The sequence below is a fragment of the Culex pipiens genome, chromosome 2, assembly GCF_016801865.2.
Source record: "Culex pipiens pallens isolate TS chromosome 2, TS_CPP_V2, whole genome shotgun sequence".
Classification (NCBI taxonomy): domain Eukaryota; kingdom Metazoa; phylum Arthropoda; class Insecta; order Diptera; family Culicidae; genus Culex; species Culex pipiens.
In genome coordinates, this window is record NC_068938.1 from 194,271,305 (window position 1) to 194,286,671 (window position 15,367).

The 15,367-nt window shown below is 33.8% G+C and overlaps 1 protein-coding gene across 10 annotated transcripts in view; it reads right to left on the reverse strand.

Moving 5' to 3' along the window:
- Positions 1-15,367, reverse strand: part of LOC120415173 (protein phosphatase 1 regulatory subunit 12B-like) — a 215,318-nt gene that overhangs the window by 25,736 nt on the left and 174,215 nt on the right. For 9 of the 10 annotated variants that reach the window (XM_052707108.1, XM_039576619.2, XM_039576622.2 and 6 more), the window contains one exon: positions 15,091-15,208. In XM_052707108.1, coding sequence (XP_052563068.1) covers positions 15,091-15,208 — 118 coding nt within the window. The remainder of the gene's footprint in view (positions 1-15,090; positions 15,209-15,367) is intronic. The other variant, XM_039576624.2, reaches the window with a different exon arrangement.

Below are 15,367 nucleotides of genomic sequence, written 5' to 3' on the forward strand. Positions count from 1 at the left end.
TATTTAAAACGTTAAATGAACTTTTTATAAGCCTTTTTATATTTAATTACACCAACAAAATCGCATTTATAGAAAAAAGAAAGCAAACTGAATAAATGACAACAGTGACATTGACATAGTCAATCATACGTGTGCTACAAGTTCCTTGAATATTAAAGTTCAAATCTGAGCTTAAATGTAAATCGTTTAAAAAAACTACAATTGCTACAAGTTATTTGAATATTAGTTAAAGTTCAAATCTGAAATTAAATGTAAATCGCTTGAAAAAAAAACTTGGCGATTAAAAAAAAAGTTTTTGTTTTTGCAATTCATGTGCATACAACCTTTTCAAAAACCTCGCTGCAAAAACTTGGTTCGATCTTGGTTCGATTTTGACTTCACTCGCTTTGTAGGTGGATGACAGGCGTGACGTATCCGTGAAATTATCCCCGCGATATCACGATTCACGACCGAGGCGAAAATGGTTCATAAAATTGATGACACTGCGTTGCGGTCGGACTTTGATGACATTAAATAAAGGGGAGGTTAAAAAGTGCTTACGCCAGCTTTTGGGTGCAACAATTTCCGGATATCTGCCAGACTAGTTAGACCAAATTATGAGCTCATAATTTAGCCAAAAGTGACACTGACATCAGCCGAGTGTGTAATTGTAATGGCGTTGACCTTGCGGGGTCTGTTGGGCGTTGGGTTACAAATCATTTTTATTGCAGAGTAAATCTTGATTTCTTGTGATCGATTGGAAGGAAAACTCTGCCGCATTGCGCATAACTGTCCGATATAAAAAATGCGCTTATATTATCATTTTTTATGAAACCTTTTCACAAGTCATTTCGCGATTTTTTTAATTTATATTGATCGATTTTAATAAAACTGTGCCCATGATGAAGTCTTTTGTCTTCATATAATTTTTCGGGTTGGTCATACAAAATGGGTGTGTAAATTTATTACAATCTGTATCTTGGGGTTTTCTGGTCAATTTCATGTCTTCAGCAAAGTTGTAGATTATGATAAGGACTGTTACACTTAAACTACCCATTTCCCATGTTGGATTCCCATAAAACGCATTTTTATTTTTTTGAAATATTATATGTTGGTGTTGGTGCAAAACCTGGTTCCAAAGTTATGAGTTTTTGAAAAAAAAAAAATTAAAATTTTGTCAAAAAAATCCAATATGCAATCGTGCATCGTTTTGATTTTTTTTTCGCTATTATCAGTTTTAGGGTACGATTTTCGGAAATTTTAACATTATTCGCTTTATAAAAATATATTACGAAGGAAAGTCACCGTTGAAAAACAATGAAGAGCTGAGTAAATTTCCTACAATTCTCTCTTTGAGCCTTTGAAAATGGGTCAATTAGTTTCTGAGATTCAGTCTCACAGAGAATCCGAATCGACGAAAAAGAGTTTTTCTAAGTGTCACCTAATTAGACTGTAATTTTCAACTGACGACATCTCGGAAACTATAGTTCGATTTTCAATTTTGAAAAATTATAAAAAAATCTGATCTTTGCAATAATTTTTTTTAAATTTTAAAATTGGGTCTAGGACTTTTTACAAAAAATAGTAAAAGTCCCGTTTTTTGTATTCGGATGTTTTAAGGGGTTACATACATGAAAAAAATCTTAAAAATTCATATTTCCAATTATTTATTAAACCCTTTCAGAAATTGATTTCCAATCACTCCTTATAGTTTCATACAAATATTTACAAAAATCAAAAACTGGTGATTTCTTTATATGAAAAACAGAAATATATTATTATCTTTTTTTTTAAATAAACTTTTTCAAAATCAATCTTCATCACAGACACGGGACTCGTTTAGTGAGTCTTCACCAAAATTTTGAGCCGATGTGGTCAAGGCAGTGTAGAGACATCGTGGCACCCGTTTTTTGAAACTGCTAACTTAAAATAGCTATATCTCGGTAATGGTACATCCAAATGCCTTCATATTTATTTTGTTAATAGATGAAAATGTATATTTTAATGCTCTGAAAACAAATTAAAAAAAATATTTAGTGTGTGCTCATACCAACCCTTGACGTTTTTGCTAGTTTACATGTATGTAACCCCTTAAGTGTTTTAGCCCTTTTAAAATGTTGGGCTCCTTTTTAAACCTCGAATTATATTTGAGGAGAACAGAAAATTTCACATAGGTTGAAATAAAATGTTCTTCGTTGCATTTTTTCATTGGAAATCGAGGGCATATAAGGTTTAAGAGTAAAATTTGAAAACATATAATTCTCTACGTAATCGCTCTCTTTTTTAATTTTTTTTTGTATTTTTTAATCCGACTGAAACTTTTTTGGTGCCTTCGTTGAGCCCGATGCCCAATGAAGCTATTTTGCATCATTAGTTTGTTCATATAATTTTCCATACAAATTTGGCAGCTGTCTATACAAAAATGATATATGAAAATTCAAAAATCTGTATCTTTTGAAGGAATTTTTTGATCGATTTGGTGTCCTCGGCAAAGTTAAAGGTATGAATGAGGACTACACTGAAAAAACATTATGCACGGTATTTTTTGTGATTTTAATTCCACTTTTTTTCACTAAAACTTAGGCCGATGCAAATATTTAAAAAAGTTTTTGTCCCTCGGCCCTGTCCGAGGTCAAGGGGGGGGGGCAAAAAAAAAATAAAAAAAGATTTATAAATTTAAATAACAAGCCATAGTCTTCACATTTAAATGAAAAAAGTGTTTTAAAATGCATTTTACACTAGTTCAGTTGTTTTGCAATCATTAGTTTTCAAAAAATCTAAGATCTGACAAAAACAAAAACTGTATCGAAAAAAAAGATTTTGCATCGAAAATTTTCAAAAAATCTTAAGATTTTTTAATAAACCCAAACATGCTAAAAATAATTTTAAACGCAGAAGTATGTATTTTAATTTGATTTCAGCTGGTTGCACTTAAATTTTCATTGAAATTTTGAAGTTTATTGTAAAAATATTTTTTTTGCCCCCCTGATTTTTCGGGCCAATTTTGAAGGGGGGGGGGGGGGGGGGGGATTAAAAAAAAATTTAAAAATATTTGTACCATCCTTAATTTGCAAAAAAACGCTATTTTTTCAGATATGTTTTATGGGACATAAAATGACAACTTTTCAGAAATTTTCAGGATGGGCAAAAATATCTTTGACTGAGTTAATTATAAATCAATACTGATTTTTCCAAAAAATCGAAATACAGTTAGCAAAAATTTTACAACTTCATTTTTTGATGTAAAATTGAATTTGCAATCAAAAAGTACTCTGGTGAAATTTTGATAAAGTTCACCGTTTTCAAGTTAAATTAATTTTTAGGTAACTTTAAAAAAAAATGGTCTCAGTTTTTAATTTTTTTTTAATTAGTTCCCATGTTTGCTCACTCTTGAAAAAAATATTTTTGAAAAGCTGAGAAAATGCTCTATATTGTGTTTTTTAACATTGTTAATACGGCCCTTAGTTCCTGAGATATTGCCATGCAAAGGTTTAAAAACATGAAAATATATGTTTTCTAAGTCTCACCCAAACAACCACAAAAAAAGCAAATCAATCCACTTTAACGACCCCCGGGTCTTTTGTGGGCTCTGTTGCAAGTTTCTGCTCATTTCTAGGCGTTCGAAGGTTATGTGTGGTGAGTCCGATAGAAGGTCAGGAGGATAAGGCGGGAATCCAACCCGCGCCCCATAGCAACTTAGGGATCAGCAGCCGAAGCCGCTAACCACCGCGCCACGAGGCCCCCCACAACACCCAAACAACCCACAATTTTGTAATGTCGATATCTCAGCAACTAATGGTCCGAGTTTCAATGTTAAAATATGAAACATTCGTGAAATTTTCCGATCTTTTTGAAACAACATTTTCCGAATTTTGAAATCAAGACTAACATTTCAAAAGGGCGTAACATTTAATTTTTGAAATTTATTTTTTGAAAAGTTATTCATAGCTTTGAGCAGTGAAATACAAATCATTACGTTGGGAGAATCTTTTTGAATTGTCAAATTGCCAATAAATCAAGGTTTATTGAATTCAAAATTATTACAAGAATAACTCTTTTGACAAGTCAAAATGCGGTATGCAACTTGAGGTATCTTTTATATCTTTTTCTAATATTTTTATTCTTTTTACCATTAACTTTTTTAAAAGTTGTCATCCTAATTTTTTTGAAGGAGCAGAACTCAATGGATAAAACATTTGACAAATGTGAACGATTCAGAAAAAATATTGCGGATTTCACGGGAAGTACCCAATTTTACGCATAATAACTCGTTTGTCTGTTATTTCTTCATTATTAGAATTTTGCCATTAAATTTTTGTCATCCTGTGTGGAAAAATAGTTTCAATGAGCATTCTTTCAATGATTTCATCATCACCATCAACTCCAACTCGAAAGCCAGAATAGGACATCACACCACCTTCCCTCTCTAAATGTCCTCAAAATCCAGCTTGGAATCTGCTGCTCTAAATCTCGACTTCCATTAGCAGCCCTCTTTGGTTCTGTTGCGATCGCCCGCCCAAGATTACGACGACTCCACAGGGAACCTGTCACAGAATAATCCAGAGGTGAGGGAGTGCCACTTCCACACAAATCCAGGTCAAACCCCGGTCCGTGCGATAATCAACGCATTTCCTTCCTTCCTGTTGTTCCTGTTGGAGCCTAGATTAATCACACGTTTATCCACCACTCTCTTTTCTCTCTGCTGCTATTCAGGACCAGTTAAGGGGTCTTCCTTATCTGGAAACTCGACACTCCTGCCGGGCCACCCGGCGCGTAGACCTCCCCAGCGGGGAATCTAATTTATCACTTGACACAAATCGCCTTCCGCGGCGACAACCACGTTTTCACACGGAAACGGAAAGTTGAGCAAAAAAAAAAGACGAGATAAGTTATTCAAACTAAAACAAACTTCTCGAAAATTGAGCCGTCACAGTTTCTTCTCGTTATCTCGCTCGCGCCTTAAACCCACTTAAATCAGCTGATTTAATTAAGCTAAATCCTTGCCACTCAAAACCCCCAACACACAGCCAGATTTCACACCCACACACGCAAACGGTCGATTTCGCAAACAACACGCAATACCGCCTCAACGCGCGCGCTCGGCACACGCAAGGATATTCGTGGACTTGGACCTTAACTGAGTTAGTCGCGCGCGCAGTGGTAGTAGGCCGTGCTACTTGGCGCTAGTCTAATGACGAACTAAGCTCTCCAATGCGCCCGGACGGCTCCCCGCCACCAAACGGCTCTCACTAAACTAAGCAAGCTACGCGCGCAATCACCCGCGATTTGCGCCGCCAGCCTCTCCCACTGCCGCCTGCTTTGAAGTTCATTTCCTCCTGTTTACCAACACACACTCATTCTGTTATTTTTTTTTCGGTGGAAATTTGATCAAATTTAAGCCTACTGGGATCAGTTTCAAAAAGGGGTTATGATAGGGTCCAAACTGAAGGTCTCTTCAGGCTACGTTTTGTGTGTATTTCTCTCATATTCATTTTGGTTTGTCTCTTGCTTGAAATGATGAAGAGAGTGAGGGAAATTGGGGGAAATACCTACTGTACGAGTAGATTGAAAATGAAAAACGGAAAATATAAATGGCCCGGGAAAATGGAAATTAAATTACGCAGCGTGAAGCGGTAGCCAAACAAACAGGGATGTAGTTTTGTCAAAATTTCTTCAAATAAAAGATTCTTAAAAAATATAAAGCAGTTTTGAGAAAAAGCCCATATCAAATATTATCAAATTTTAAGTCAACCCTGAATAATGGCCCTGAAATCAGGAGTAATTTTTTTAAACTAAAAAAAAAACGATTTTTTTAGCATTTTTCAATTGTTTTAAAATATTCAGAATACATTTTAATGAAATTTCAAAGTACAAGATCGCAAAAAATATTGAATATTTAAAGCTTTGATAGAAATACAACTGAACTGATGTGTAATGAATTTAAAAAAAGTTTTCTTTTGAATTTTGAATCAATTGTTAGTAATATTTATTTATATTTTAAATAAAATAATATTAATAATAATATAAAATAAATGTAGTGCCGCGAAAAATAAATAAATAGGGGAACAGCATCTAACTCTATCGTGTCTCTAATGTTGGAATATCAGCACTTAGACGTTAAATTACAGCGCATAAAATGCGTTTTCAACTGAACTTATTTTTTAAAACTGTTGATAGGAACTTACTTGCTCACTTCCTATTGAGCTACAACTGACGCTTGAGACCTTTTGAAAACTAACCCGAAACATCAGCAAATTGAATGTAGCGAGTGCTCTACCTGCCATAAACACAAGAATTTCCCCTACTTTTTATCTAATCAAAACATTCTATGACCTAAAAAATGTATCTGTAAAATCTGTTTAAAAAAATTAGCTAAAACATTTTAAGATTCCAATTTCAAAAACAAACCTTCTCAGAAATCAGTAAATGAAGCATCTGTCAAACTTGAGGGAATTTTATTTAGATTTTAACAAAATATTAGTGAAATTCATCCAAATCTTAGAGAATTTCACCCAAATCTGACAGTTTAATTATTCATTTCTGAGATGGTTTGGATTTGGCAAAAACTTGAAGAAAGAAAATAAGATTGTTTGCACCACAATATTGCTATCGCTTTCGTGCAAAAGATTTTATTATGGGATTTAAAGCTGAATATTTAGTCTGACATATTTCGCAGGGACTGTGACAAAGCTGGGGCGACACTCTGAAAAAGATTTATTCATTTTGGAGTTGAATCATAGTTTTTTCACTTGGCCTAGAAAGCCTTATTCAAGAAGTGCGACAAAATTAATCAGAGTAATAACTTAACACAAATCATAATGCCTGAAATTAAACTTATTTTCGTAATCTGGCTTTTATTTCGAAAAAATCCTATAAACAATGGAATCCTAATAATTAACAGGACCTATTAAAAAACGGCGAAAGTATTTCTTAGTTACTTTCAAAATAAGTTAAAAATAATTGATACATAAACTTTTTTATTGAAAGATCAGCATCAAGACCTTGCCATCATAACTATTAAATATTTTCTAAAAATATAAGTGCTTAGATAGTAGTTTTTGAAACAAGTTGCAAAAAGAAGATTTTTTCAGCACGAGTCGTACATAAATACGACGAGTGCTGAAAAAAAAAACAAGTTTTGCAACGAGTTGCTTACACCATTTTTGGCAATTCCGAAAATAGTTTCTAGAATGGAATTTTATGTCAAACATTCATGTGCTTAGTAAATTCACCGTTCATAACGAAACAATATTGAAAAATGTTACTTTTCGATGCTAGTGTTGAAAAGTTCTACTTTTCAGCACCCATTGCGAAAAGTAGAACTTTTCAGCACTGGTATTGAAAGGTATTAATTTTCCATTTTGTTATTTTTGGTAGGGAAAAGTAGGCCGTTTCGTTTCTCCAGGACAGGAATAGTTAACAGTTTCAAAGCGGAATTGCAAAAAAGCCTTTAACTTTAAAAAATAAAAGAGCGATTGATACCCAAAATTTGAAGCAAAAGACCAAACAACCTAAACACAGTAGGTAAAAAATATAAAAAAAATTCAGACCTGAAAAACGGCTAAACAACATTAAAAAAAATCATGATGAGATAGTAATGTCATTCATGTTTTGACCTCATTATCTTGTTCTTGAGTTTCTTTATAGTTCGTGAGATATTCAATTTAGATTTCAATAGTTTAAATATGCTAATTGAGTAATTCTCTGCGTTTTCAAAAATCGACTTTTCTTTGCTTTTTTGATTTTAATGAATTTTGTCTATGAATTTCCTTTGCATCATTGGTTTTCCATACAATTTTACGGGCTGGTCATACAAAATGGGCATGTAAGTATCCATGGGTGCGTCCAGAAATCGGTAAAATGGTTTTTCTGATTGAAGGCAAAGTTGAGCAATTTTCTACGAAATCGGTCTTTTTTTAGAATTTTAATTTTTGTATTTTTAAATCCGACTGAAACTTTTTTGGTGCCATCGGTATGCCCAAAAAAGCCATTTTGCATCATTGCTTTGTCCATATAATTTTCCATACAAATTTGGCAGCTGTCCATACAAAAATGATGTATGAAAATTCAAAAATCTGTATCTTTTGAAGGAATTTGTTGATCGATTTGGTGTCTTGGGCAATGTTGTAGATATGGAAATGGACTATACAAAAAAAAATGATACACGGTAATATTTTTTTTGATGATTTTTTATTTAACTTTTTGTCACTAAAACTTGATTTGCAAAAAAACACTATTTTAATTTTTTTTTTATTTTTTGATATAGTTTTAGAGGACATCAAATGTCAACTTTTCAGAAATTTCCAAGTTGTGCAAAAAATCTTTGACCGAGTTATGAATTTTTTAATCAATACTGACTTTGAAAAAAAATCGAAATATTGGTCACAAAAATTTTTCAACTTCATTTTTCGATGTAAAATCAAATTTGCAATCAAAAAGTACTCTAGTGAAATTTTGCTAAAGTGCACCGTTTTCATGTTAAATCCATTTTTAGGTTACTTTTTAGAAAATAGACGCAGTTTTTCATATTTTAAAACTAGTGCACATGTTTGCTCACTTTTGAAAAAAATATTTTTGAAAAGCTGAGAAAAATCTCTATATTTTGCTTTTTTGAACTTTGTTGATACGACTTTTAGTTGCTGAGATATTGCCATGCAAGTGTTTAAAACAGGAAAATTGATGTTTTCTAAGTCTCACCCAAACAACCCACCATTTTCTATTTTTTTGAAAAAATCAGTATTGATTAAAAAATTTATAACTCGGTCAAAGATTTTTTGCACAACCTGGTAATTTCTGAAAAGTTGGCATTTGATGGCCTCTAAAAGAATTTTAAATTCCAAAGAATTTTAAAATTATCCCAAATTCCTATTGAAAATACTGATGCCACCCCTGGTCCCCAACTGCTCAGTACATCAATTTAGACGGTTAATTCATGTTGGTCATCGATACCGATGCCACCGAAAACATAGCTAAACGCTAGTAGGGAGGGAACCTTTACAAACTAAACTGAAAAGTAAAAACACAAACAATACCAAATCACACCCACCAACAGTGCAGCGTGACGCGCTTGGTTAAGCTTCAACCAGTAGCTTTTAGTTATTTATGCGATACGATATATTGGTTCTGCTTTTCAATATAATGAACAGGTACCCTCCATAATTTACGAGTTTTTTTGCTTTGCTTTTTCAAAAACTCCCAACCACCTGCTTCGCTACCTGTTTTTGAAGTCTTCCCCCCTAATTATTATATTTCAGTAGCTGAAATACATGAATTTAACGGTGGAGTAATTCAAGCATTTTTGGAGATCCCAATTTTAATTTGAGAGATGTTTTTAAATGTAAAAAAGTATTTGAAAAATACTTTAAACATTCGAATGTTATTGAAAAAAACAATGCTGTTATTTTTAGAAGGGAGATTTTCGGTTTAAATTGTTGTTCTAACACTGAACTGTCGGTAAACTTCGAATAAAGTTGACCATCTAACTTTTGGCATTCTAAATTAAATTGTCAATAAAGTTCGCTGATCATATCGCCGGATCACAGTAGCCGACGACGTTCACCGGCTCAGAACTCTTTCCCGTCATCGGGCGTCAGTGATTGTCAACAATGGCTGGCATCACAGTAGGCGCCGATCTGGAACGCGATAGCCTTCAATCAATCACCTCACTCTGCTACGCGCGTTCACAAGTGCTGCCAATTTGGCAAATTTTACTACCGTTTTTTTATTTTCAACGCAGATCAAACGATGCATGTGAGTGACATTTGAGGTTATGTTTACATATCGTGCTCCCAAAATTTTATTATTTTTTTCTGTCGGGCTTCAGGTCAATGTTTACTTTGATTGAAATGCTGAGCGTGACGCGTCGTGGCTTTACAAAAAATAAATTGAGATCGATAATCTCCAATTATTATGGTCGTCACAAGGGAAAAATGGTCAAATGGCACAAAAAATAAAACAATTTACAACTTTTTTACAGCTTCCCAACAAAAAAAGGAGGGATGCAACTGCATCAGCTGTGCCACCCAGCTACGTGACAGAAATTCGTAAAAAGCTGGAAAAATCCAGATGGACTTGGCCGGTGGTTTATTTGCAGCGTGTATTTTTTTGCGAGTTGACATTTGCACCAAATAGAACGGGGGATTTCGTGCGAAACGATTTATGCATTATATTTGTGCGAGAAAGAAAAAAAAAAACGAAAAGCTCATGTGAAAACTCACTTCCTGTCTTTTTTTGACATTCGATTTAAGCTTGTTAGCAGAGTTGATGGTATTTTTCATGCGACATTTTTTGTAATTGAAAATTCATCAAAATCAGTAAAATGTTGCCAGATTTTGTTGATTTACAAGCTAAATGAAAATCTTTTTTTTCATCTGTCATCCTCACCTTCCAGTCACATCACCTTGCGTGCGTTCATCTCGCGAGAAAGCGCACACTGACAGTTGTGCACCTTTATTCAATTTCAATCACATTGCTTCTATACCCTGCTCGTTTAGATCGCGGTGAGTGACGGGCCAAAAATTAAATTCCTTTCAAAGCGATGCCGGCTTTCGGTGGGTGATGGACTGTTGTTCCTTCTTTCACGGGCAAAAGTTTGACGTTTGAGGTTTTTTTGAAGACAAAAAACAAAAACAATAAGCCCCAAAGTCAACACAAAAGCGATTAACCATACAGAGAGAGGAGGAGGTGTGTATTCAGCAAGTCAACCGTGGCACTTTCGAATCGTTTTGTTCGTCCAGCAAATTCATTATCGAGTCGGACTGACTTCACTCAGAAGGGTTCACGGGCATGCGGTGGTTCCGCAATGATGAACACCGCGACTAGTGTGCGTAGAATGACGGTTGCGAAAACATCAAAGTGCGGCAAATCGCGACTGCGACTTGCGAAATGTTCTAGACCGGCTGCGAAATGTGAAACGAAACAAACACCCACTTGGTTGATCACCTTGGATCTGGTTGACTGATAAGCGAAAGAAAAAAAGACAAAACTGGCAACAGTGAATTAACATCTGACAGAATGACAGATGTCAGTTCTACACGCATATTCTAAATCATTCGGATATCGTCAAAATCAAACCTGCTCGGGAATGTTGAAGCGTTGGTAAAATATCTGATTATTGTGAATTAAATTCACAATTCAAATTTCAAACCCTCTGCGATACTTTATTGTTTTGCAAAAAATGTCTATTGCAAAAAGCGTTTTAACTTAACCTCACTTTTCTTCTCTCAGCAAACGTCAAAGTAAAATAAATGTATTACCGAAAAATGCCAAGTTTGTAGTTTGCTGAGGGCAAGGAATGTGCATCATGACAATGTTCATAGCAAAAACTAAGGGATATTTTCAAAAGGGTGTAATTTTTAATGTAACCAAACATTTCATTCCGCTCGCTCTTGTGAATGTTTACATTGAATGTGAGTAGGATAAGCGGATCTTTCAGCTGTCAGCTGTCTAGTCCCTTAACAAATTTGACAGCTGAAATCAGATAGTCATCAAAACAAACTTCCAGTGTTGCCAGTAAATTTAAAATGACTCCAAATCGGGTTCAATGACACGGAAATAATTCTTTCAGTAATTTTATTGCTTTTTAATGACAATTAGAACGTATAAAATCGCAATTTAAGTGGGGTGAAGGTCGAATGTTCGCAGGCTCGCTTAAACTTGAACCAACATTTCGAAAGGGAAAAAGTAGATTAAATTTGAGTTTATTTTTCACGCGATCGCTCAACCGGAAATCGAATGGTTGCACACGTCTGCTGGTGTGAAAGTGTTATTTTTGTTCTGAGGGGACAGAACAAAGTCCGAAATCGATTCCCCAGTTGAGTGACTCGTTAGCAAAGTGAAATAAATCCCCCCGGGAGAGTGGAATTTGCACTTCTGGGTGTGTTTTTTCAATGACGATGTCCAGTCTGTTGCCGTGATGGAAACAAAGCGTTTCAATTTAAATTAAATTTCCTCTTCAACCCATAACCTTTTCATTAGCAAAGATAATTTGAACATCTCTACTACTGAGCCAACAACATAATTGTATTATCACTTTGCTCTCCACAAGTCGTCAGGATTCCAAATTTCATCATCAGGATAAACAAATTGAAACTTTTGCCAATTTCAATTTCAACGAAAACTTGCCCCTTTCATCCGTGCAACGGAGTCACACAAACACCCACACACCTTCACATTGCCAATTAGATATTAATTTAACTGCAAAACATGTCATAACTACACTAAAACTTTCCTCCCACCAACACTTTGGCTTTGGCTGCGACAAACACGCGCGCGCGCGTCGGAAAACGGAACTTGCACGTGGAAAATGCGGAACGAATTTTGAGCAAACAAGTTTGTTTTGCCCCAAAAGAGTCCACCACAAGAGTGACAAAGAGACCGGAATTTGAACTTGATATTATTTCTAGTCATTAAAAATCAGAAAAATTATTCAAATCAAATAATTTTTAGGTAAAAGCTTTGAGGATAATCTAAACTATATCAGATATGCAAAATAAACAAATAAATTACAAAAAAAAAACGTCACAATCCAGCAATAAAACTATATTGACAAATCCATGGGGCAGTGTTGCCATTTATTATTATTAAGGATAGTCCAAAAACAAATAGAAAAGCCTAAATTTGACTTCAAATACTCAACACAAAATATCAATTTAAAAAAAAATGTTTTTTTTTGCATGTTTCATGAAAACTTGCAGCACTGCACAGTAGGGTGCCCCGAGAAACCAGCAATTATCAAATTGTCTAGCAGAAGAATAAAAAATCAAAAAGTTTCAACTTTTGAAACAGAAATTTAGAAATTGAATTTCATATAAAAATATGGAAAATTAAAAAAAAACAGAAATTTATAAATTTTAAAATACCAAAAAACATACCAAACATATAAGACTTAAAAACATAAAATATAAAAATTAAAAAATTGAAATGTTTTAAAAACTACCAAAGTTAAGAAATTCAAAAGTTCAAAAATTATTCATTTGAAATTCTAAAAAAATAAATAATAATCTTAAATTTTTATTACAAAAAAATCGAAAATTCTAAAATGTAAAAGATTGTAAAGTTCCAAAATTGAAATTTATTTATTTAAAACATTCAAAAATTTAAAGCATCTAAAAAAAAAACAAAAATTACAAAGCTGAATAAAAAACTGAAATTTAAAAATTCAAAAACTAAAATTGCTGAATTGAAAAAAAAACAAACAAACAGGTAATATGTTTTGACCAAATAGTTGACTACAAAACTGTCCGATTATCTGGTAGCATTTTTGAATTAAACAAGAAAAAAATTTAAATAATTTCCGTAAAAAGAAAATTAAGAATTTTATTCCAGAACTTTAAAACGTCATAATTTTAGAAACTTAGAGTTTTAGAAATTTTCAAATGTACAAATTTATTTTATTTGGGATTTTTTCTATTTCTTGTTTTTTTTTGTCAACTCTTCAATTTTTGGACTCTGTAATTTTGAATTCTTGATTTTTTGTTTTTTTTTTTACAAGACACCAAAATTTCATCTGTCATTAAATAACTGATTTTATCAAAAGCATAGAAAAAACCCTTCAAAAATCAGTTTATTAAACATAGCCATGCAGGGTTAAGTTCAAAGCAGTTTTTATTCAGAGGCCTGAAAAACAAAAAAAAATGTGGACTTTATGGCCATTTTACGGAAAAAAGATGCAATTTTTAAACTTAAATATCTTGAAGAAGTGCAAGCCAAATTTTATACACAAGGTTGCATTCGAAAGGAATAATCTAGTACTACAAACGCCGAAGAAATATCATAGGTATTTTTCTTTAGGTTGCGTATTTCAATTACGAAAATTTTGGTACCCTGACATGTATAGGTCATCGCTAAAGTTTTGAAGTTATCGCAGTTTTCGTGAAAAAAGTCAATTTTTTCCCGTTTTCGTCATTTTCCTATTTTTGCGCGTGGCGCGTCGAAAAACCTAGTTTTTATTTTCAAAAAATCGTTTCTCAGAGTATTGAAAACATAACTTCACCATTTTTTGATATGTCATGTAAAACTTTGAGAGGAATCTGATAAAAATATTTTCAGACATAGGCTTTTTGGTCCCGAGACTTTCAAAACAGCATTTTAAGTTTTCATACGACCTTTTCAAATGTTAAGCTAGATTTTTGGAACTTCATACTATTTTTCACAAATAGCTTAACTAATCACCTTTCTTTTGCACCTAAGACAGCTAAAATCGGATGAAATTAAGCGGAGATATGATTTTTTGAAAAAAAGTGGTTTTTGCGAAAATCGAAGAAAATTGCCATTTTTTGGACCAACCTAACACGACGTACCCTAATGGCCAAACAAAAAAATACAGGTCTAATTATTTCGGCCAAGGAATTCTTGGCCGGCCCCAGAAAATTTGAGCTCGATCGGAGAACTTTTTTTCGAATTGGAACGAATTCGAATTCGTGGGGAATTGCTGTATATTTCCTAAAATTGAAGTTTGATGAGCTAATACTTGATGTCATTTGCTTTTAACATTTTAATGTTTATACATATATTCAAATGTTGATTCAATTTTATCAATATCAAAAATAAAGAGAATGATTTCAAATGCTGTTGATGAGTTTTGAATAAATCTACAAGATCTCTTTATCTGTGTTTTGACAAAAAATAAAATAAATCGCAAAAAAAATGTTTTGCTGGAAAGGAAAAAAGTCTTCTGTACAGAGAGCTTTCCATTTCCTTTTAGTTGTCGCACGGTTCGAGCCAACAAGTTGCAAAACTTTCTCGCCAAGGATTGGGACGAAACCAAGACGATAAACTTTCCGCAAAACATAAATATTTCAGTTGGGGAGTTTCCATCTATCCTCGGTATCTTGCCAAAATGTTGAACTTTATCCCGAGGAAAACTCTGGAGCTTTTTTTAAAAAGGTCATATAAACCAAATTTTCAATTTTTGCTTTTTGGGTGTTTTTAGAACCGCCTTGAGTCAGGGGTATTCAAAAACACCCAAAAAGCAAAAAAATAAAAATTTGGTTTATAGGACCTTTTCAAAAAAAACTCCAGAACTGTAAACTCCGTACTAATTATATTAACACTTTCAAATGTAAACCCGCTTTTCGGCAGCAAAAGTTTAGCTTCAATTCGGGGACTCACCTCTTGCGCTTGTAATCGAAACCGGGCTTCCTCGACGGCGTCCTTCTTGGTGGTGAGACCCTTGTCCCGGAGCGACGTCCGCCGCACGGATTGTGCCCTGCAGGGATGGGAGCGAACACTTGTTTTGTTAGCGCGAGAAAACGACGGGGGAATATCCGGATTAGAACTATGTGCGGTACAGCGGGGCTTGGGAGGGTTTAAGACTCTCCCGTGGGAGGGGTCTCTGTTTTATAGGACTTTGCAAAGCAAATAAGCCAACAATAAAAAAACAAGTTAG